Raw genomic sequence first — 24,043 nt, forward strand, 5'->3', positions numbered from 1 at the left:
TTGCTTAATATTTTTCTTCCCTCAATATTTTCTATTAAAACATGATGGAGAAATAAAACCAGATATTTGGTGGGGAAAAAATATCTATTTTTATATAGTAGCACAAAGCAGAACAGCAGAAGTACTGACACTGTGAGCCATTCACTTACAGGACCATAATTCTTAAAAGAACCATTAACAACTCAATGGAAGAAACTTGAAAGCTAATAAAAACTATATACAGGTAACAGTATGCTTTTAAAATGCCATTTTGATATTGGACCAGTTCTTTAATAATGTTTTTCTTATTGGCAATAAAAAAAGTGTCTTAACTTAGACTGATCCATTTTGCACTTATTGTAGACACATTCCAAAGACATTTGCAAGTTATATTACATTTTTCCATTTAGCTTATGGCATTTTTGTGCCCTTCATACTTTTCCACATATTATTTATACATTTAAAATATATTCTTTTGTATTTGAGTTATCTGATCCTTTAATTACACCAAAGAGAATCTCATTTTCATACTTGATGGATTGGATCTTCATTACAGTGACATATCACCAGCTCTCTTCCAGGAGGGTTTTGCCAAGACCCATAATCAGTTCAGCACTGTGTGCATATGTGTATATGCTCAGTGCAGCTGACTGTGTTAGAAATGTGCAAGTAGTGAACTCTTCACTATCCCACATGGTCTGAGAACAACACGAAATAGCTTCTTCTAGCCTGCAGATTTCCCGAAAGGCTTCACCATAAGCTGTTACACATGACTGTGTTCCACATCTCCAAACTGTATGGTACGATAAAGCAGAGAACTGAAGGCCAACATACCTGTGCAGGGATGTGCCACACACTGAGGCAGCTCTGGGGTATGAAACAAAGTGCAGAAGGTGGACTTCAAAATGTCCACAGATGGCACAGACACAACACACAGGTATACAATCCATGTTCCTTCCTCAGAGGAGAAAGTTAAATTAGAGGACTGGGCAATCACCAAACATATGAAATTCAACACGGAAAAGTGCCTGATTCTGCACTTGGAATGGGGCAACACTGGATGTACTTAGAGACGGGGGAATGAGATGCTGGAAAGCAGCACTGTGGAAAGGGACCTGGGAGTCCTGGTCGACGGCAAGTTAAATATGAGTCAGCAGTGCCCTGGCAGCCTGGAGGGCCAACTGTGTCCTGGGGGGCATCAGGCAAAGCATCTCCAGCTGGTCGAGGGAGGGGATTGTCCCACTCTACTCTGCACTGGTGCGGCCTCACCTTGAATATTGTGTGCAGTTTTGGGTGCCAAAATATAAGAAAGATATTAAACTACTAGATAGTATCCAAAGGAGAGCAACAAAGATGGTTAAGGGCCTTGAGGGGAAGCCATATGAGGAGCAGCTGAGGTCACTTGGTCTGTTCAGCCTGGAGAAGAGGAGACTGAGGGGAGACCTCATCACAGTCTACAACTTCCTTGTGAGGGGAAGAGGAGAGGCAGATACTGATCTCTTCTCTGTGGTGACCAGTAACAGAACCCAAGGGAAAGGTCTGCAGTTGTATCAGGGGAGGTTTAGGCTAGATATTAGAAAGAGGTTCTTTACCCAGAGGGTGGCTGTGCGCTGGAACAGGCTTCCCAGGAAAGTGGTCACAGCACCAAGCCTGTCTGAGTTCAAAAAGCATTTGCACGATATTCTCAGGCACATGGTGTGACTCCTGGGGAGTGTCCTGTGCAGGACCAGGAGATGGGCTCAATGATCCTTGGGGGTGCCTTCCAACTCTGCATATTCTGTGATTCTGTGATGTTGCACATGGTACTACTTGACCAGAGTGGCCATACCTGTATATGGGACTAAACCGATTCAAACATTACCTCAACACTGCTGTTGAAAACTCCAAGGATCAAGCCAGAGTAACCATCTTTTAGTTTGTGTTTCATTCTCAGACAGGTAAAAGTCTTGTCTTACAAGCGTTTTGCATGAATGAAGAACAAGTACAGCTGAACCTACCTGAACCGTCCTTCAGAAGATTCTACCAAAGCCATCACAACAGGCAATTAACAAGTTCTGGGCCATTCATTTAAGTCACTTCTCTCTTTCAAGACTTTCTTCATATATGTGTGTATGTGTGTGCATATATATATACATATATTTTATTGTTTTTTTCCTTTGGTCTCTATGACAAAGCACATATGGGACATCCTGCTGCACCAAACATGGAGTTACGCCTGTTTTTTGTTTCCAGGGTTTGTTTTCTAGGGTGTGTGGTGTTGGTTTTTTTCATTGAAGACATGGCATATACATCTGTAATTGGAAAAAAAACCTAATAAAACTTTCATCATATTGGAGCATGTTTGTGTTTCAGGAACCCTTCATGCACCGATCAAAACAACATTCTCTTCTGGAGTAATATGGGGGTGAAAATTACCAGTACACTGCTCTATCACAGCTTTTTTTCCCTCTCTGTTTATTACTTTTGTGGGTGAAGAGAAAGCTGATTGTATTATAAAGTAATAAAGACCAAGAATATTTAAATTGAAAGAAGATGCAGTCTTGGTAGACTCTGTAGTTGATGTATGTAAACTATTGAAATTAAATTAAATAAAATAGGTATGAAAGAATTGTTTGATGATTTTTTTGTTTTGTTTTTTAATATGCACTACTCCACTAAAAGTCATCTGGGCCACATTATACCTTGATGCAACAACAATTGAATCCTCATGTACTAAAACACTACCATCTTCACTGAACATGTGTCAAACACTTGCTCTCAGGCTAGCTACGTGCTTTTAACTTGTGTACTGTGCCACAGAAATCAGCTATACTACAGGTAAAGAACCCCAACACATCTAGTATCTTTTTTTGCTCTAGTCTGCAATGAGGACATGGTTTTTAGGTCTGGGTTTGTTGTTTTTTTTTTGGCTGGGTGTGTGTGTACAGAGAGAAACAAATGCTGAAGTTATTTCTTATGGTTTTTTGATTGTTTGCATTTGGTTTCACTAATCTATTAGTTTAAGCTAGGTAGAACACTAGGTTTTATAATGACAAATTTAACATTTTTTTTATGAGCAAAGGTCAAATGCTACATTGGGCATTTGGATTTAAAAGCGGAAATTTAAACTACCCAATGATGTTTCATGCTGAATAAAACTTATGCCAATCAAAGCTCTGATTTCTAGTTCCCTGAGCCCCTGTTTCCAAACTTTTCTCAGATTTCCAACACTAGGTTACACTTTCTGGCTCACATTTATTTCCTTCTGTTCTGGATTTAGGTGATAAAAGGTTGAGACATATGATTACCACTCCTGAGGTGCAACTGGCGAGTTTGAGGCACAGGCACGAGGGAAGGGGGGAGGAGGAAAGTTGGGGTAAATGTCTCTAGTTTAGATGTGGTTTGTCAAGATCCCTATTGGCTTTTATCAGCTGGTTCTTGACACAACTCACTTTGCTCTAAAATATTTTGGAAAACAATTAATAATAAAAGACTTTCTCCCCACAAAGAACATACGAAAAATAAAACCCTTCATTCTCTTTAAATTTTTTTTAAAAGCTCTTGCAGTGTCAAGGCCACTGTTAGCTGGGGCATACTTATCTATTTCCTTGCAGTTCTCCCCTGTCCTTTTCAGCTAACATTTTTGGTACATTCATTTTGAAACTACATATACCACCAGCCAGTGGATATGTTATTCTTGGATCTCTGCTTGCTTCTGGCAAGGTGTTTAGAGTCCATGGAGATGATGACAAATGAGCATGAAATGACATGGCTCTCCACACCACCACCGGCACCACCACCTGTCATCGTTGTCACTGCTGCATTCATCTCACCTTCAGAAAACTCAGCACTCAGAAGTTTTAACTCAGCCTAAGTTAATTCTGTGGTCTTTTTACATTCCCATCCTATAATTATGCACAGGGTCTCATTTCACCTATTTCCGACTGTAGCATTTTTATGTCTTTTCCATGCATACGTTGGAGTATATATTTCTTGAAAGCAAATGCCATAATATCAGGTGTGAGCCTACTTCTATTTTGAATTTTAGATACCTTCCAGCCAAAAAGCTGGACCAACAAAAACTCTGCTGTATTTGATCATTTACCGTACTTGTACCAGAGTTGAACATTTTTAAATATTCCATGCCTGTTTTAAATGCTGACCCCCACATAAAAGAAATCTAATCAAAAGTTCCGCCAATATTCTGTTAATAGCATTTTGCCCCTAACATTTCAAAATTTTCAACACACAAAAGTCCAAAACTTACCCAAATGTGGTAAGTTTTCATCTTTATGAAGTTTTCTTTCTACTAACAGAAATTTATTCATGCCTCCACTACCCTCAGCCTAAAAGTTTCCCATCTGAAATAGAAAGATCTGAAACTGTCATACATGACATGTCTGGGCTCCTCAAACTGCACAAGGTGTGTGAAATGCTCCTATGGATTGAAAAAACATCATTTTTCCACAGATGTGGGAGAATAATTTTAGAAGATAACTTTTGCATTAGGTAGTGTAATCTTAAAGCATTTAATAACTGGAATCAATTTCTAAAACTGAAGCAATATGACTCCATTATGAATACCATAAAGATTATATATTTTTAACTATACTCATCATTGCCAATTCAGACAAGTCTTTTTTCAGTCAGCTTCATAAGTCCCAGTTTCACTACTTTGATTTTCAGAAGCCAGCAGAACATCAGATTTTTTTACAATTGAGCATAACATAATGCCACAATCATATATTTTCTAACTTTTTTTTTGGTACTGTCAAGGGCCACACCATTATCTGAAGTAACAGTTTCCCTTTTTTGACAATATTTCTTCTTCACAGAGTTGGTTGACTTAGTCTTTGTTACTGCCCATGACATCCAGCATTTCCTTTCAGATGCTTTGATGCTTACCTTCATCTGATACAGAGCTTGTTGCAGCTGAGAGCATTTCCCATCCTTTCATCAGAAAAGTCTTTAGCTATAAACACAGTTGCAATGGGATGCTCAGCCACGGCATTTCACATGCAGGCTGTCCTGCACTTATTACGAGATCTAGCTTCCAGAAAAACAATTTTCCAGTGCAACTTCTGCATATATGTTTTACTCTTTAACTCTAAGTACTTTCTCCAGTGTCCACGTTTAACAGCATATAAGATGAATGTACCTTGAAAGCAGGTACTTTCAGCTGCCTTCAGCCTTCTTTGCCCTATTCCAGTATCTCAAATCCTATGGAAAGAGAGGTGGTATTTTAGCTTTCCAGAGATAGCATATCTTCTCAGAGATGCGGAACCACAGACATTCAAAGTGGAAGTGGGCAGAACACCAAAGCACGCTGGCTCTAACAGCATTTTGCAGATAGCAACAGCAAGTCATAAATCATCCTTCCCAAAACCTCTCAATTACAAAGTCAGCTTTAATTTGTCTGTTGCTCATCCATGCCTCAGAAAAAGCTCAGGAGAGCAGACACACCGAAACCTGGCATCTGTGCCATTGTCAGAGAGACACAAAGGAAAACTAGTATGGTTAGACTGTGGCTATATCACCCATGTCCACTTGTAAAGTGGAAGTGCATGAAATGAAAAAGGGATGGCTTTGTAGTCAAACCATTAGACTAGGAGTTAGGAGACCTGGGCTTTCATCACAGTCCTACAAGAAATTCCTTGTGAATAAACTACAACCTGTCTTTGGTGTTTTTCTCTGAAAAGAAAAAATTAAAATGACCATTCCTTGCAGGCAGTTGTAATTAATGACCAGTTCTTTGGAGATCAAATTCATCCATGTTTATGCCAGCACTAAAGTGTTGTAATTGTAAAAGCTCACATGGAAACTGTTCTCTTAGAGATATTAAAATTTAACATTTTTATGGGCATTATTAAGACCATTAAGTATAGACATATAAATTGCAAATTAGGAAACTAGATTTTACCCTTAGTGGCTTGTTGAGTTGGTAGTTTTTGCATACAGAGTACTATAGTATACATGTACACACAGACACCTGCACACCCTTAGTCTTACCTGTTTCTTTATATTAAGCACAAGCATCAGTGCTGTTTTGTGCACTCCATCACATTTCATTTTGACAAGTAGGGAAGTCCAAAGCAAGAGTTATCTTAAGGTGTGTGTAGTGCTTTTTTTAAAAAAAAGCATTACCTATATTTTAGAAGTGAGTGACTTACTACGTACTATATATGAAATATCTGGCAAATGATCCGCAGTCTGAATTCCCATATAACCACAATTTCTCTTTCCACATGTTACAGCAGATGCTCAAGAATGAACTAATCTTGTTTGGTAGCTAAACTTGGCTGTCTCTAGAAGATTCCCACCAGCGTCCCTCTTGTATTCAAGATTCAGGGGTTTGTGTTACCAATAAAACTCTAAAACATGAGATAGAAGCTTTTATCAAAGCAGTGTCCCCAGACAGCAGTCTGGGCTCTATCTGTATCCTTGCTGTTTACGTTCCCACCATGAAGATCAGTCCGCCCTGTCCTCACTAACCTTTGAGAAAAGACAAGTTTTGGTTTTCATCTTCCTACCAAGACTTCTCAGTGGTGTATAAGGAATTGATTCTGAAATTGCTCTTTGCAGTCTTTGTTGCATTATTGCAACTTACTCATAACCTATGAGCTTCTAATTTTTACCACATTTTCCCCTGTTGCTTTAGCATTCCAAATAATTTAGCCTGTTAAAAGAAAGATGGAGATCAATTTGCTTATGCTGCCTCCCTCTTTCCCTCTTTCCCCATGCTCCACAGGACATGGTTTGCATAGTAAGTTCTGTCAAACACTTGATGAATTAATTCCCACATTTCAGTTCTGTCTTCTCTCATTCGTGAGATGGGGAAAGTCCGGGAAGGGAGTTCATGGAATCATAGAATGGTTTGGGTTGGAAGGGACCTTAAAGATCATACAGTTCCAAACCCCCACCATGGGCAGGGATGCCACCCACTAGATCAGGTTGTTCAGGACCCCTTCCAACCTGGCCTTGGCCACTGTTAGGGATGCGACATCCAGAGCTATTTAGATATTCCACCAGGGATGGGACATACAGAGTTATTTAGATATTCCTCTTCATCCCAGAACTGTTCAGATTTCCATAACTTGTGCAGTTATTTATGGCACTTAGCAGTCATAGAAATGCATCACCACTAGGGAAGACCTGCCATAATCCAATTGGCTATTTCAGTTACTCACTTTACTGGTGTTTTTAATACAAGTGCCCTCTGTTGAATTTTCTGTTCTCTCCTAGACAGCAATTGCTTCCTTCCTGTAAGAGCTAATTAAGCTTTCTTTTCAGTTGCTCACTTCTTACGATATGAACATCCATCAGGTTTGCCCTTAAAGAGTATGATCAGTCTTCCAGAGAAAGTCCCTCACTGAATCGCTATTAAACAATCAATATTTCTAGTTGGATGTAAGGCAACCTGTTTCTCTCTTCCCCCAGTCACAAATCACCTTATTGTTTCTTTTGTTTCTGTTCTCCCTAGACCTCCTAAAATTGATCTTTTCCCTTGTGGCAGGCCTGAACAAAGATTTCAGCAAGGGGCTGTCCAATAAGCCAATGCTTTGCATGATGCACAGTGTTAAAGCCAGTATCTCCAGCCTGGTTTCCTTCTCTCTACCAAGTCTCCCAGCTTCCAACTCAAGAAACAGAGCTCACATTTATCCTTTGGCTGAAATAAAAGAGAGCGTAGCCAGGGCAGGTAACTGCAGTAACTCACTAGGCATCTGTACACTTAATAAAATGTAGTGTTCTCCTGGCGCAGAAGGGAGCCAAATGCCCTCAGTTGCCATTTCACTGAAGTAAGCCCTGCAAACCACAGGGATTTAGAGTTCTTATGTCCAATGCTTTTTGCAGTTCTTCATGGTCATGCACTAAAAGAGTGTTCATTGATTTAATAAAGCCAAGGTCTAGAGAGATCTATAAATACAAGTATTTTACCCTCATGCATTATTGCCCTGATGCCCAAGACTGAACTTCTGCTCCTTCACAGATAAATTGCTTCCTCGCTGGTTAACACCAGCTTCCATTTGCAAAAGTGGTGGCAGACATATTTTGGAGAGTGACCCATGATAAAACACAGCTTTGTCTATTTTTTTTTGTTTTCCCTTTGATTTCCTTACTTGCCACATCCCACACCCTTCTTTTTCCCATCCCCCCCTACTCAGAAGAATCCATAATGTACTTCACGTATTCTTTATCAACATTACCTAAAAAGTTATCAATGAGTCTCACTTGAAATCAATGAACTCAGCACAGAGACATACATCAACTTCAGGGGGCTCAAGATGATCTTGGTCCTACAGTTGCCAAAATTGCCTTCTAAAAGGCAGTCTGAAAAAATTCTTTAAGTCTTTTATAGACTTATAACAACATTAATACCAATAATATCAGAGGGGGAGAGGGTGTGTTGATATTTCGATCCTAAAGTAGAAGACATTCTGTACATCAGCTACTCTGTAAATTCCGAAATGTAAAACATGGAGCTTTCTAGTTATACTTTTCTTTGCATTCAACAGCAAATTAAGGTTTATGGTTTTCTTTTAAATATATCATAGGAAGTTTTATTTAGAACAACTGTTTTACAATTACTCCTGGTGCTTGGCTTGTCCAATTGAACTGCTCCCAAAAATGTTTAACTCTGAAGCAGAATGACAAGGAAACGGAATGTTTCTCCCCAAAACGCGTACTAGCTAGCAACATTATTAACCACTGCATTCCCAGCACAGCAGGCAACATCATCCTTGGAACAAAGCACTCTGATGAAAGCATCACTTGTGCTTTCACTGTCGTCTTATTACAGCACATCCAGTCACACTGAAGCCTTTACCTTGCAGGCTCACGGAGCTCCTCACCTACTGGTATGTGACACTGAGCACGTGGGAGCTTGAAGCAGCAGTGTCCAAACCTTACCTTTCATTCTCTTTGCTAAGCTACAAGCAAAGTCTTCTGGGTGCACCATTGACTCCGGTTGAAAACAGTTCTCCCCCCAAATTCACATAGTAAACACGGTTTCACAGTGTCATATTAAAGTCATGTACAACTTTGTACCCGAGTTTTAAAGCCTAAGAAAGGACTGCCAGATCATGGATTAGGTTACTTTCCATTAGCTCAGCTCTGAGATAACCTTGTGTTACACAAAGGCAACAGAGGCACCCAAGATTTGATTATGTGAAACATTCTCCACTGTGTGCAGTTACATTTAGTACAGGTCTAAATGTTCTTACTAGCTGAAATCCAAACTTACCAGGCATACACACATTATACAAGGGTTGTCTGTGATAAATGGTATCTGCAGAATTTCCCCTTCATTTTCACATTTTGCAACAGATCCTGAAATAGAAATAAAAATTTTAAAATACTAACGTATTTCAATTTCCCCTGACGGTTTTGGAAACTGTCCTTGTTACATTCACATTTGAGCCCTGCTCCATTCCTAGCCTTTGATTTTAAATCCTGCCTTAATTTGCCCAATTTAAGCAAGCAAGGACGTTCAGTGTTTCTGTAGGATTCCAAAGAGAATGGGGAAATGACTGGCCTTTCAATGCTGCACAAACCTAGACTTTCTTTGTGCCCCAGTTATAGCAAAGAAGGACGCTTTTTCTCCTCTCAGATGACGTGTTGAGAATAACGAGTACTCCATGCAAAGCAGAATACGTCTATAACGATAGATCCAGAGCTCACTGAAACCAGCAGAAAGCTGTCCATTGAACTTGGACCAGGAGCACAGCACAACCCTAAACCAAGCATCCTTTTAACACGCGACAGCCAACTGGCAAATGAGTCAAAATTAGCAAGCTGACTGTCAGACAGAATCAAATTAGAAAACCCTTTTTGGCCCTAGTGCTGATTAGCCGGTATTCTGTCACGTTGGAATCGCTTCTCAGAGTCCAATGGCTCCTCGCTTGCACTAGAATTTGATTCAGCGTTTCCCTCCATGCCCCAGATACCAGGAAACGCAGCCCTCGAGGGGAAGCAGGGAAAAAACGGGGAGAGAAAAGAAACATGAAAATGTAGAGGGCAGGGGGCACGGCTACTGTGCTCACCTGCCCCAACCCACGCGGTTACACCTCCGGCCGCCCTTCCCGCGCACTGCCAGGCAGCCCCCGCTCCCGACGGCGAGTGCCGGCGGCAGGTGGGCCCCGCGCCCCCGCGCCCCTGTACCTGTGAGCAGGGAGGAGGCCGGCGCCCCGGGGAGGCACAGGACGCCCAGGAGGAGGGCGGCGGCGAGCGGGGCGAGGCGCGGGGCCGCAGGCCAGCCCCCGCCGAGCCGCGGCATCGTCCCGGGGGTGCCGCTGCCCGCCCGCCGGCTGAGGGGCAGCGTCCGGGACGCGCCGTCGGGTGGCGGAGCCCGCCCACCCGCGGCACGCCCGCCCCAGCACCGACCCCCGGCGCCGGGCAGCGGCTGGGGGGTGAGGAGCAGCACGGGAGACCGCGGCCCGCCGGCGAGTCCCACCCAACGGCGGCACCGGGGGAGGGGACTGTGGGTGCGGGGAAAGCAGCTGTCAGCGCCTGCCCCTCGGCCCCGCACCCCCTCTTTCCATCACCCCCCTCTCCTGCCCGCATCCCTTCTTATACCTTCCTCTCCCCATAGTCCCTCCTCCGGCACCCCCCGGCCCCCATGCCTCCCTCCCCCCCGGCGCACACACGCACAGACAGGCTGCCAGCCCCAGACCCCGTTTCCCTGCCGGGAGATGCCCGGCCACTCCCTCCCCGTCCCCGCCGAGCACCGCCTGGCCCGGCAGCGGCGTCGGGGGGCTGCGCCCGCGGCCGCTCGGCGGGAGGGGCGGGGGAACGGGAGAGGATCGAGGAGAAGAGGAGGAAAGAAGAAGAGGAGGAAAAGGTAAACGAGGAGTAGCAGGGGAGGAAACGTGGATCCTCGGACAGGGCCAGGGCGGTGCAAACCCCGGTACCTGGGCAGAACGCGGCGGCGCCGGCTGCCTCCGGCGGGCTTGTCCTCAGCTCCGCAGCCCGACTCGTGTCAGTGCCCTCCGTGCCTGCGGGCGGGTTTCGCCGGCCGCCAGCGAGCGAGGAGAGGGAAAGAGGGAAGGAAGGACGGGAGGGAGCGAGGGGTCGGAGGCTGTCCGCCGAGAACTCCTCGGCGGGGCTCCGCTCCCCGGCTGCCCGCCCGGCCGGGGCCACCGAGCTCCCTTCGCCTCCACGCCGCCCCCGCTGCTGTCCCCTCTCTCGCGGCAGCCGCAGCACCAACTCCCGCAGCCGGAGCCGGGCTCTCCCCGGGGCCGCTGTCCCCCGAGAAGGGCTTCCCTTGGCCCTCCCTGCCCGGCTCCGGGGCTGCCGCTCCCCCTCGGGGCGCCTGGGGCTCGGCGGGGTTGGGGCTCGGCGGGGTTGGGGCTCAGCCCGCCCGAGGGCCTCGGGAGCAGCAGGGGCGCAGCTGCCGGGGCCGCGCTCTTCGTCCCTGAGCCTGGCCCGCCGTGCGGGGCCCTCGGTCCGTCGCTCCCCGATGGGCTGTAGCCTTGGCAGCTACTCCTTAACACTTGCCATTTTGCATGTCCACGCTTTGCTATCCCGGGTGTAAACAGGGGCAATGTTAGCGATTGACATCACCGACACCCAGCTTTTGCACTCACAAATAGACGCAAGGTCGGGACGGGATGACACTTGTGGGTTGTGGCAGGACGTTTTTCTGTGACAGATCTTCCCGAACCTGTTTTACAAATCGATTTCCCTCAAACTGTGATGTTTCACTTGGGGAAGTGAACACTGAAATAAACTAGTCTGACAACAAACTGAAAAATGTTTCCAGGTTTCTATGCGTTCTTATTTTATTTCTTCTGGGGGTGTATTTGAGCTGCTGTTTCAAAAATGCTTATAGTAATGGCAAATAAGGTGCATGACAGGCTGATATTTACAGGACTATTTCAAATACATTTCATTTCCCAGGAAGATGCAAGACAAATAGATTTACATGAACATTTTAAGAATAAAACCCAAAAGCCAAAACCTCTGAAAGCTTACATCTTTGTTCTAAAAAACTTGTACGCTTCATTTCCAACTCAACTTGTCACCTACCTTTAGGTAGGGCACAGAAGTCCTAAAATAGCTGAAATTGCACCTATGGGAGGGACTACAGAGAACTGATACCGATCAACTTGTAGACATCACTAGCAAAATCCCTCTCTCTGAGAAAAGAAAACCTGCTTTATTCCTCCAATCTCAGTCTGTACAGGTTGAAGCTGCATAGGCACATAGGATATTTTAGATACCATTAAAAGGATTCTATATTCCATAAAAATACAAGTCAGGTACAAAACTTGCTCCATACTATGTAGAATACATAACAAACTCAGGATATAAATGTAACCTAGATTTTTTTTTTCTGGGAGATGTCATCTTCACATTTCCATGCATTTTAAACAGACATTAGCCTGTAGAGGTACATATTATGCACTACTCCAGAATAGATTTTTGCATGTCCAAGTATTTTTTCCATTGGAAAGAGGTACTGAGTCTTCTGGCAAGCTGGCTTCTCTATCTGTAATCAGTGGTTACTCTTTTTTAATTCCAGTGCAGCCATAACCCTTCTAAAGCAACAGCTGTAGGAAAAATAAATCTGCCCTAATAATTTCTTAAGTGACAACTACCACAGGAGAGTACTTATATCATTGTGTGCATCGAATCTTCTCTTTGTTCTGGTCTAAAATTCATTAAATATTAACATCACCCGGTGTGAGAAACACACAAATCACAATGAGGGCAGCAAATAACAATTCAGGCATCCAAATAACATCAGGGAACTTGTTAAAATTGTCCAAAAAAAGCAAGAAGTATAGATCTCCTTTACAAAATAAAGACAAGAGGCGACAGCAACTGGGCTTCATGCTCAATCTCTGCCATAACTCATTCAGTTAAGACAAATACTTAATGAAATCATACCTAAATCAGGACAGTTACAAAGCAATATGCACAGATTTGTTACATGATTTTCCTTTTCTCATAGAGAAAAAACAGTGTGATCATCACTGAAGCACCTTCAACACACTGATTAGACCTAAAACTTACCTCTGAAACATCTGCAGCATGAAAACACTGTCCATGGGATTAGCTTACTGGGTCCCTGCCTCTTTTGTGGTAGCAGCAGTGTTGGGGTGAGGAATTTGTCCATGTTCCTTGCTTGAAACACCTGCTGAAATGGAATTCTAAGCCTCCCCATGCCATGCCTATTCCACACTTCACTGCCTATTAGCTGCCCAGTGGAAAAGCCTGCTAAGCTTAGCAGCAACCTCTGTTGCTTCCTTGATATTGATAATGGTGACATATCACAGAGGAAGATCACTCTCATTTAAATCTCATGAAGTAAAACCAAGCCTGGGAGGGAAATACACCATCTTAATCCTCCCCCACTTTCGTTTCACCCACTCAGTGCTACAGGTTTGTCTTAGCTTTTTATCTCTCCTTTAACCTCTCTCCCAAGCCTGCCTTATCAGAGGTCAGCATCCTTTCTGGTTGTAATGCCACATTAAGTACAGTTTCAAGGTGTAGGGTTTTTTTCCTTTTGTATCCCTGTTTGAAGAGGTACTCATTTTTCCAAGCAACATTCAGAGCTGTGGTCATTTTAGCAAAATGAGAGGGTCACACTGGAAACCATGTCCTGCTATCAGATATGCGCAGATACTTTGTTGTATGCCAGCAGTTAAAACACAAGTTATGTCATCAAACCACTCACCTCTTTTGTATAAGCATTACATGGTATCACTTGTTATTGAAAGGATACATTCATTAGTTCTGTTTATTAGTTGACTTGTGCTCATCCAGCTTGATGGAGCAGTAGTTGTTCACAGTTACCGCTTTGTATGGAATTCAGCTCCTTCTCCAGTGATGCTTTCCCAGCAGTCAGCCATAAAAGAGTGTCATACATTACCTGATCACCCAGCACTCACCTAAAAAGAAAAAAAAAATCTTTATGGTTAACCATAGCAACAGTGAAGAAGACAGTGATTACACATCTTTCTTCACCATTATCTGTCTTACTAGCAAGTCAAAATCGCTAGAAGGCCCATTCTTCACGGGCTAGGAAGTTCTTCCAGAAGTGTGGGAGGCACTGAATTGCTATATTCATATGTATTTTCTTATTTTTGAGAGGAAATTTGCTCTTCTAGGTCTTGGACATAGGTTGTCCTTACCATGCAAGTGTGCAATCAACACGCTACATATACATCAGCACTGCGAGTGTCCCTGCATTTATTACTTTTATGTTGTTATATATTATATTAACACAGTTTCTTTGAATTTGTGAACCTTCTCAGCATAAAAAAGAAAATATGACCCAGATATACACTGTATTGAAGGCTATGTAAATTGGCACAACCTGCTGTTTCCAGTTCTGTCTTGTTAAACAACTATGCAGTTACAAGGTACTGAAAGTGGTTTGCATATCAAATGAAGCTTACACATTTCTACTGTTATGAACATCTTGCTAAAGATAAAGAACTCTTGATCCAGTAACTTAATGCCATCAAAAAGGAGGTCACATACATTTGATGTAGTTGGAGGCGTGGGTCTGATAAGCTTCAACCCTGAAAATTCTCGCAGAAAGACCTGTAATTTGGGAAAGTGTTTTATTATCATGGTGCATCAGCACACAGCAATTGGGAAGTTGAGGAGTAACTCGCAGGATTGTGATGAAGATATGGCACTTTCCTGCAAGCAAGCAGATGGGAGTTTACTGTTCATCCTTCAGTACTGAGCCAGGCTACAGCCTTTCAAATTCTTATGCATCTTCATTCATTTCAGTGCTTAATCATGTTTTAAAGCTAAGAGTATCCACCAGTGAGAGCAAACAGTGTTTCCTTCATGGCCACTTTTCCTCTAGGAGATGATGTTAATAAACCTCGAGACTGGCCTGATAAGAGATACTCCTGACAAAGCTCCCCTACTGCAAAATATTCAGAAAACTTAAATGGATGTAAATGAGGTCTGGAGACCACACTAAGAGGTTTTAAAACTGTAAGAGGATTAAAAAATGATATATGGTCAAAGTCTTTAAATAAAAGGAAAGTACAAGAAAATATCTAAAAGTTACAGTGATACTTACTTGAATAAATGTTTATAAATTTTATCAAACAACTCATCATTTTGACAGTTTTCCATAAACCCCTGGAACATGTAAAGCATTAATTTATTTATGGCAAGATAAAGATAATGAGTAACATTTTAAAAGTTTGTTAACATAGAATGTCCTGGCACAGTCATACTTACATACTTCTATTGTTTAAGTTTTATTTTCTAAGAACTCAAAAAAGCCTTACTAAAGTAAGCTTCTCATTGCAAAATCTTAAAAATTATCCTCATCATCTGTATTCATAGAAAAGTAAATGAAACAAATAGCATAAACTAAACTGAATACAAATGCTAGCAGTACCTCAAACTGAAAAATACTTGTATGCAGCAGAAAATATGGATCCAATATGGAGGCTGCTGTAATAGTTCATATCAAATATGCTAAAACAACAACAAAAGAAGTAAATTATAACAGAAATGCTGATGCCATCTAAATGATTGGATTCCCAGCAGAAGCTATTCCAGAGGCCACAGGCCAAGCAAACAGAGTAAAGCAGCTTATGCTGGTACTCCTTTCTGTTACTTCGCTGCTGTAAATAGCTTGCCTTTCAGAGAGAATAAAAATTATTTTGTGAGGGGTTTTTTGCATTACATTTACCCTTGAACATCTGCTGTGCCTGATAAAGGATAAGAGCTAATGAAATCACACAAAGAGTGACATATATGAGTTGCTGCTTTGTTTTCAACTTGTGAGACGAACCAAACCCTGCTTTTTGCTTGGCTGCGGTACTGCCTGGTAAGTGCAACAAACAAGGAGTACTCAAGAAGCATTCTGTAAAATAGAAGATTGATTGATTGATTAATTGCAGACGAAGATGGACCCTCTCTGTACTAGAGAGAGATTATTTATCCCAGCCCCTGCCCCCACAAAAGACAAGATATGCTTATTGTGACAGAAAATTGTTCCTTCCAGCCAGGATACAGTTGAAAAGCAGCTGCCTCTACTCAGCACAGAATGGCAAAGGATTGCATTTTTGCTAAAAGACAAGTTTCCACGGCATGCATCCTATTAGATCACCATTTCACCTACAGAGAGTGTACCCTGTGAGTTCATTCCTCCTGATGCTGGTCCCCTTTCACAGCAGAATTTCTCCCAGGGGTTTTTTTGAACAAAAACTTAAAGGCTTAAAAACTAGGAGGTGAGGTTTGAGGAACGAAACATATCAACTCGGAGACTCCTCTCCTTCAAACGAGTGCCCTCATTCACACCGAAACGAGTGAGAGGAGACTCGGGGCCATTAATTTTAAGTCATCTGTAATTAAAAGTTATCGCCTGTCGCGGAGGATCAGCTCCTTGGCTGCCGGCAGGTGGCAGTGTTGGGAGCCCGGAGCCCCGCGGTCACAGCGCGGGCTGAGCTGGAGCCGCTTCCACAATTAACCCGGGCCACAGGGCTGGTTACAGAAATCTAATCCATATGTCCTGATGCCTTGCTCCTACACCAGCGAAATGCTCTCCCGGTTTGTTCTCAGAATGTCGTTTTTCTTTTCGCTCGTCTGGCTTTGTAGGACGTTCACTTTTACTGCCCCTGCAATTAGTGCAACGTATCTTATCTGGAAACGAGAGTTTTACAGAGAACCTCTATTTGTTGTTATTTTCAAAATACTAAGATTAGGCAATTTACTGATTACTTTTTTCTTCAGTAAATTGGCTATACAGCATTACAGCTGGTACCAGTAAGAAATCCTCCCTACTACTTTTCTTGGCTTCCAATTTAGGGGAAGCACACTCAATTAAACATTAATACCCGATCTGTCCTACTGACTGACAGTGCCACACATATAGAGAGCAATGATCTGACAATCATAAGCAGTCTTGTAAAGCTCCATCCATCAGGATATTTTCAGATAATACACCTGTGCAAACTGGGGTAATCCTGCACTGATCTGTTGAAACTTCTGCTAGTTATGCAGTTTTGTAATGAGTATTATAGCCATTATTAAAGAAGTAATACTACAAGATTTAATAATTCTACTGAATTTCCCGCCACTCTGAATGATTAATTAAACCCTGGATATCCTGCATGTGCTTAACCCAAGTAGACAGGAATACATACACACACAAAAAAAAAATCCCAAAGCAGAAATTCATTAAAAAACCATCCCATCTTGCTACCGATTCACACAGGTCAGATTAATCTCAGACCTTCACAAAAAAGAAAACACAGAGCCACTTGGGCAAGAGAAAAAAAATGTACTTCCAGAAGGCAGTATAATTCATCTACCTGCCTCTCAGCTATCTAAGGCTCTCAGGAGGAGATGAGAGCAATACTAAATGTGCCAGAGGTGGGTTTTGGTGTCATTAGACAAATCTGCAGGGAGTTTCTGCCAAATCCCTAAGTTCTCTGACAGTAGCATACCTCCAAATACATCATTTAGAAGCATGAGATGAACAGAGACACGAAATAGTATTTACTTTGGGAAAGTATCAGTCACATGTCTTGAATATATTAGCAGATTAAACCCAGGAGAGTCAGCTGAATTACTTGTGACCAAAGAAAACAATCAATCAACAGTTTTAAGGCTTCACAGAATTTTAAATATGTATTTACATGTGGTGTATGCTATTTATTTTAGGCATCTTTAAACCTAGACTCTGAAGTCTCAAGGTGATGGCTAGCACGTATTCCAACATACAAAACGACATCTTGTGAGAAACTGGTTGGTAATAAACTATTTTCAGACAGAACAGGATTTGTATCTTAGGGGATTTTGGGGTTTAATTAAGTGAACTAAAAAACATCACAGAACTACCTTTTTACCAAGTCACTTAAAATTCTAACTGGTTTTAATATTGTTAAATATTATTTTAATATTGATCAAATTGTCTTTAACATTCTTATGTTTGGATTAAATTGAAGTCAGTCTGTATGGCTGTAGCGTAGCTTGCATCTGTATGAAAGTCAGAGAATAAATAAGACAATTATTAATAAACAAAGAGAAGATTATGGTCCTGGAGGTATTTTGCAAACTGCTCATCATGCTAATAGACTACATAATTTAGATCTTTTCCCTGGAAACATTCATGCATCAGAACAGTCCCAAAAGAACAAGGTCAGTAAGAATAATCACTTTATGGGCAGAAGGTCCTCTCCTGTAGACACTTGTTGCAGCAGGTGTGCAGAGGAAGCCAGGATAACTCCATTCAAAAGCATCAGGGTGCCCCTACGTTCAAGGTTCACTTTGTGTTGGATTACTCAAAAAACAGGCCTCTTCTTCCCTAGGGGCTGCATCTCCTGGTGCTCCAAAGAGTAGGAATTTGGGTCCATAGCCCTCTAAAAGTGCACACAGCCAGCCATACGTCTGGCCTGGGGGTATGTGATCGTGGTCCAGAAGCAACCCAGGACACCCCACCCCATTTAGATAGCCCTCGCATTCCAACAGGCAACAGACCTAAATTAATCCACAAACTCAGCTAAGCAGCTGTGAGCATCTAAGGGTCTCCCAGGCCTCTGTGAGAGGCAGTGGTTTCACGAAAACTAGACAGAAAGAAACTAGACAGAAAGAAAGTCCAACTGGAAAACTCTGGAAACAAGATGTGAGGCTGCCCCGTACTTACAGGCTATGCCAAGCAAGCTGTGTGACTTGGTTGCCCACTGGCATTGCTTGGATGGCTTGCGTGGGACATGCACAGCATGGAGCGCCTGCAAGGTGAAGACTCCAACTTTTCCCTAAGTGATCACACAAACCTCTTAGCTTCCACAAGTACTTTCTTAGATTGACTTGTTTTGAAGTATGCATTTACCTTCATAAATGTTGATATGAAGAAAGAAAAATATCAAATAATAAATTACAGAACTGAGGGGTTTGCTGTCCCACAGTGGAGCTGCTTTCAGTTCTGCTATGCAAGCAGTAATGAAAACAACTGCACTTCTTAAAGATAATTTCCATGCATCTTTATTGAAAAAAGTCAACCCTACAATCCAAATGATTATGAACTGACATCTGAGCATTCCACAAAATGACAGCACAAGCCATCTATTAGAGAAAGTAATATTGTGAGCACTAGCCAGCGCTCACAACAGTTCCATGCTTTGCTTTTGGGTCCACTCCAATTGGATGAATAGACAGCAAAATTCCCAAAATGCAGGAATTTTGCTGTTATGAAGCACTCTGAGGACAACAATCAAGCCTCAGCTTTGTAATGATAGGATTGCAAAAAATGGCCATTTAATTTAAAATAGTCTCTGTGGTTTGTAAAGCTGTTTCTGCATTGCACACAGAGGATAAAATACACATGCTTTCACAGGCTTTCAGTTGCTGGCCCAAGTGCAGAAAGGCTTAAGGCAAGACAGTTTGAATTTACATGATGCAAATTAGAAGAATCAGGAAGAAAAGATGGCTCTGAAAGCTATGCTTTGTTTTATCCTAGAAGAGGTATAATGCAAATTATTTTTTTCATAGCTAGCAGGATCCAGCCAGATTGCAAAGGTATGGGCATGGGAGCAGTCAAACAATAGCTCTATTCTCCCACACCAAACTCTCCAAATCTGGAGTCTCACTTTCTGGGTTCCCAAACTGAGTATAAGCCTTGAGTTTAATTAGGATACCTAAAAATTGAGTGCAATCTGAATTATTGGTTAGTTTTGGTAATGCAGGCCTTAGCAAGGGAAAGCACAGGGACTGAGTCAAGCCTAGCAGAGAGTGTGGTACATCAACCCAAAGATATTCCCATAGGCACACAGTGAAGTTGAAGAAAGACATGGAAGATTGTACGGAGACACGAGAAACTCTTATACCAGTTTATGAGTATTTTCTAAGCACTACCTGATGCTATAGTTTACAAAGGGTGGAAAGGGTACAAAAAGGAGCCAGAATACACCTCTGACATGAGCCAGGCAAAGGCATGGAGATAGAGGAATCTGTGATGAGTCTTAAGGGATGCTGGCACAGCCTCCGCTGGAGTTGTGTGCTGGAGCAGGAAATTTATCCGTGAGAAGTAAAGCTGAACATCCCTATTTCTGCTCTGTTCAGGAGCACAAAGGAGCCTGCGCATGTGTGGGAAGGGGGAAGGGCTAGTGCATGGCTCTGGAGCTGCCCAGGCACACTGTCAGAGCCTTGACTACCCCAGTTTTGGTTTGTCCTTGCTGAGAAATAAAACCCACAATCTTTTCACCACAGAAGCCACATGACTAACAGTCTATCCTCGAGCAACAATGAAGTAGGCACAAAAAATTAGGAAGGAGAAGGGTGCTCCTTTTGCTTATACCCTCTGGCTGGATTTTTTTCTGAACAAGAATGTCCTTTGGCCACTTTGGTGAGTAAGTTTACCATTATGGAAACTGCTCCACCACACCCACAGGATGGTGAATCAGAGTTATACAACTTTGCTATTTACAGGCGGTTTGATCTGCTTGTCTGTGCTGTGCTGCTCCCTCTGCTTACAGTAGTGCACAACCAGCTTAGAAGGACAGGTAGTTATCAATAGGAGTAAAAGTGATATGGAAAAGGAATAATTTGTCTTTAAACTTTGTGAATAAAAACTTGCAGTAGTGAGGACAATGACCAGAGAGAAAGAGACAAACTAATTTCAAATTAGAAGTCAATCTGGAAGTGATTTGGTAAAAAACCCCTATACAAAAAGTCACAGTGCACGTGGGTTTCTGTAAATGTTATCACAAAGCCTCCGGCAATACAGATAAACAAGTATACTGGTAAATGCCTGAACTCACTTCCTAGCTCAGCCCCCAAGGTTTGGACACGCCTGCTGGCTTGAGACCTAAGAAGCCTAATTCAGCTAAGCACTTTGGGGTTCAGATTTGTGTACTGGGTATCTCTAAATGACAGAGAAGTGAAAGAGCATTTGTAGAAATTGTTTTTCTGGCCAGTGCAATAATCCTGAACAAGTAGGACCAAGCTGTATCTTTGTGCCTATTAGTTTTTGTGCAATCAAACTGTCAAGCTAAAGGTAGGAAGCTCACCAGGCTTAGCAATCTCTCAGCATGCTGTAGACCAAAAGTCCACGGCTAGGCTTGAAAAGGTTGATCTTGATCAGAAGCAAGAAAGGTTAAATGCACAAACTCTCTTAGTCATTGGGATTTATTTGCTCAGTTCTAATTTTAACTTTGGTTAGCCCAGTAAAAGGTATCACATCACCGTCTGGGTAGCTGTCGTACAAAAAACAATGCAGCTACCAACTTTCCTCTGTTGGATGACATACTTGGGCAGTAGCCCTTTAAAGTAAAGCTTCTTTAGTGCACATGGTTTTCCATTCATTATTTTCCTGATGCTGAAAGCAATGTTATTCATCCCAGAGAAGAATAGATACATTGTATTTCAAAAGTTTAACCAAAACACTGATTTTGCTGCAAGATTTCCTCCTTTCAGGACTTTTTAAACTTACACCTACAAAGTGGCTGCTGGGCAAAATCATCAATTTGCAGTCAACGGGATTTGGTAGGAAAAAAAGCAAAAGGAAAACAGGATTGCAAGAGTGACTGCTACCTACAAAAATGTGGATGACGAGAAGAACGATTAAAAGTGAAGAAAAGACCCCTCTCCCCATGAGATGAGCTAATGAATGCTAAACATGGAATGACTTTGTTATAAAAGAAAAGACAAAAAGAGAAAAAAAAATCAATTCTTAACACACTAAATGTGTACCATCCACATCTATAACTAACTACACATTCCCAACTCTCTTTCATGTTTTTGGCAACCTCACCTATCACACTTGCCCAGAAGAGCACCCAGTACCTTCTCCAGTCCTGCTCGTCTGCAGTCAGGAAGTATCATCCACTTTTTGGACTTTGCTAGATAGGTGTAACAGCAATGATAAACCATTAGCTATTCTGAAAGGCCACTGATATTGTCCATATTCTTTTCTAGTTGTTTGGCCACAGAAACATTCATTTCCAGTCTTCTTTTACTGATGTCAAGCTGGTTGTTATCACTGCATCCAGCCCTGTTGTCTGACCACCAAACATCCAAATGTACAAATCCTGGGGACACAGTCTTACTAAGGTGAGGCAAGATTCCTCTTCTCAAGAAGAAGATTCCTCTTCTCTGTGGTAGCTGGTGTGGGAGCATTTGGACACAATTCTGCTGGGAATCCAGCTCATTGGGTCTCCTCTTCCTCCTCCCAGGCCTTCTAAGTAACTGCCAGAAGGGACAAACCCTTACATTTGAAATACTGTTGCCCAGAGCAATAGGGGAAATGCTCCCTTCCCAAGTCACACACCTCCTGACTGCTTTTGGGACTTGCACCTTGAACTATACAAAAGAAGCTATCCAGTGTCATGATGAAAGAATTGTGTCATAGCACCACAAAATATTTAATTAATGCTGGAATATGGCATTCAAATACACTGCCAAGAGAAACTCTCTTTGTTTCTACTGGATCAAAAGCAATCACACCGTGTTAACCAAGCTGTGTTCTTACCAGTTCCTAGTTAGAGTCACTGCTCGAGGAAGACACTACACATCCAGGCAGATGGAAAAAGCAGTATCTGTTATATATGCAGCAACTTGACTGTTCTCCAATATTTATGGATCCCAACCATCTTGACTTTATTATGCCATGAGGAGGAAAAAAAAAGTACAATAATCCTCTTTATGTCTCTTGTAATTGAATCCAATCATGATTATAATATATTGTAGGCATTTGAAGTAACTATTAATTACTGAATGCTTGCTTCATAATGAATTGGAATATTATCTGTTATAGATCAACTTTTTAATATATTCTCTAATGCTTCCAAGATGCTGTGGAACTGATCTATCCTTTAAAATGAATAAAGTATTAAAATCAACAGAATAAAAACTCTTTTCTTTCCCAAACACACTGTAAACTTCGCAATACCATCTCATCAGATTTAGCAAAGTAAGGAGGACTGATCCAAGCCATCATAGGATCAAAAACCTTGCTCATTCCTAAGGTTGTCCAAGAATAGCACCTATCCTACATTCATTAACAATGATAAAATGTCTCAGTATAATTAGAGGACACTGGAGCTGCCAATTTTTGAATAGTATGTGACATTCAGGAAACAGTAATCATAATAACAACATCAATTTAGAGAAACCATGGCAACTTTTTAAAAGATAGAGGGCCAAGCTTTCTGTTGATCAAATGTCAAATTAATTAAGTGTATTCTTCTTAATAGAATGTGTCCTGGAAATATATCCTTCCCATATTGTCTTGGTTGAGGAGCAGAAGGAGAGCACACTATTCATTGCTTGATTTCCTAAACTATGTAATAGTGTTGCTATAACTGTTGAAAAGCTGCTATACATCATCCTGAGAGTGACTTTGTCTCATAAGTGGCTGAACTAACATGTATAGAATGCTCCAGGGTATTATTTTGCAAGGATCTATTTTACAAGCAGCATCACTCTACAGAGAAGCAATCACTTCTAGGGTGTAAATTGGCAGTTATTTAATGAACACTGACAAGCTAAGCCTCATGCACATTGTATTTTGGGAATAGTACCTTTTGGAGTGACCCTCATAATTTATTACATCATCTAGCTAAGAGTTCATGCTTACTTGTCATCTTATTTTGGCATGCAGCCCCCAGTAGAAGAGTATGAATGCTCTCCTGTCAAAATCAATGGCAAAATACTCAGTTAAATTCATCGAAAATAGATTTGGGCCTCTAATCAGATTACAGTAATGACTCAGGATGACTGACCTCCCTTCATGGTTTCAGATCAGGCAACAGTTTACATAATCAGAACAGCTTTTATCTTGTCTCTGCAGCTGAATACACTGTCAGTCTGCACCCCGCTGGAGCTGTGGTGGAGAGCAAGCTATGATTGGCATTGATCATTCCCACTTAGGAAGCACTCCCAGGTCTCTACTCTGCTTATAAAGATGAAAGAAAATATCTTATCAAACACTGTTATCACTTTGCTCCAGAGTATTAACTGGTTTTGCAAAATATTATTTCCAAAAGAAATATTTTTTATTATGAGAGTGTAGTGTTAAACTGGTGCTAGCAAACAAATGAACAATACAATATGCTGATGCTATATTTAATGAAAAATACTCCCATTAGAGTTAAAATCAATTTAC

The 24,043-nt window shown here is 41.9% G+C and overlaps 1 protein-coding gene across 3 annotated transcripts in view; it reads right to left on the bottom strand.

The window, feature by feature from the left end:
• Positions 1-10,602, bottom strand: part of BMPER (BMP binding endothelial regulator) — a 148,013-nt gene extending 137,411 nt beyond the window's left edge. Inside the window, exons 1-2 of one of the 3 annotated variants that reach the window (XM_051789073.1) lie at positions 10,117-10,602; positions 9,200-9,285 (exon numbers count right to left, since the gene is read on the bottom strand). In XM_051789073.1, the coding sequence (XP_051645033.1) occupies positions 9,200-9,285; positions 10,117-10,231 (201 nt within the window). In that variant the 5' untranslated portion in view covers positions 10,232-10,602. Of the gene's footprint in view, positions 1-9,199; positions 9,288-10,116 lie in introns of those variants that run through there. The other 2 variants (XM_051789072.1, XM_051789074.1) reach the window with 2 other exon arrangements.
• Between the last annotated feature and the right edge of the window lie 13,441 nt (positions 10,603-24,043).

The sequence above is a fragment of the Manacus candei genome, unplaced genomic scaffold, assembly GCF_025592945.1.
Source record: "Manacus candei isolate 608988 ecotype Guabito, Panama unplaced genomic scaffold, ASM2559294v1 h1tg000026l, whole genome shotgun sequence".
Taxonomy (NCBI): domain Eukaryota; kingdom Metazoa; phylum Chordata; class Aves; order Passeriformes; family Pipridae; genus Manacus; species Manacus candei.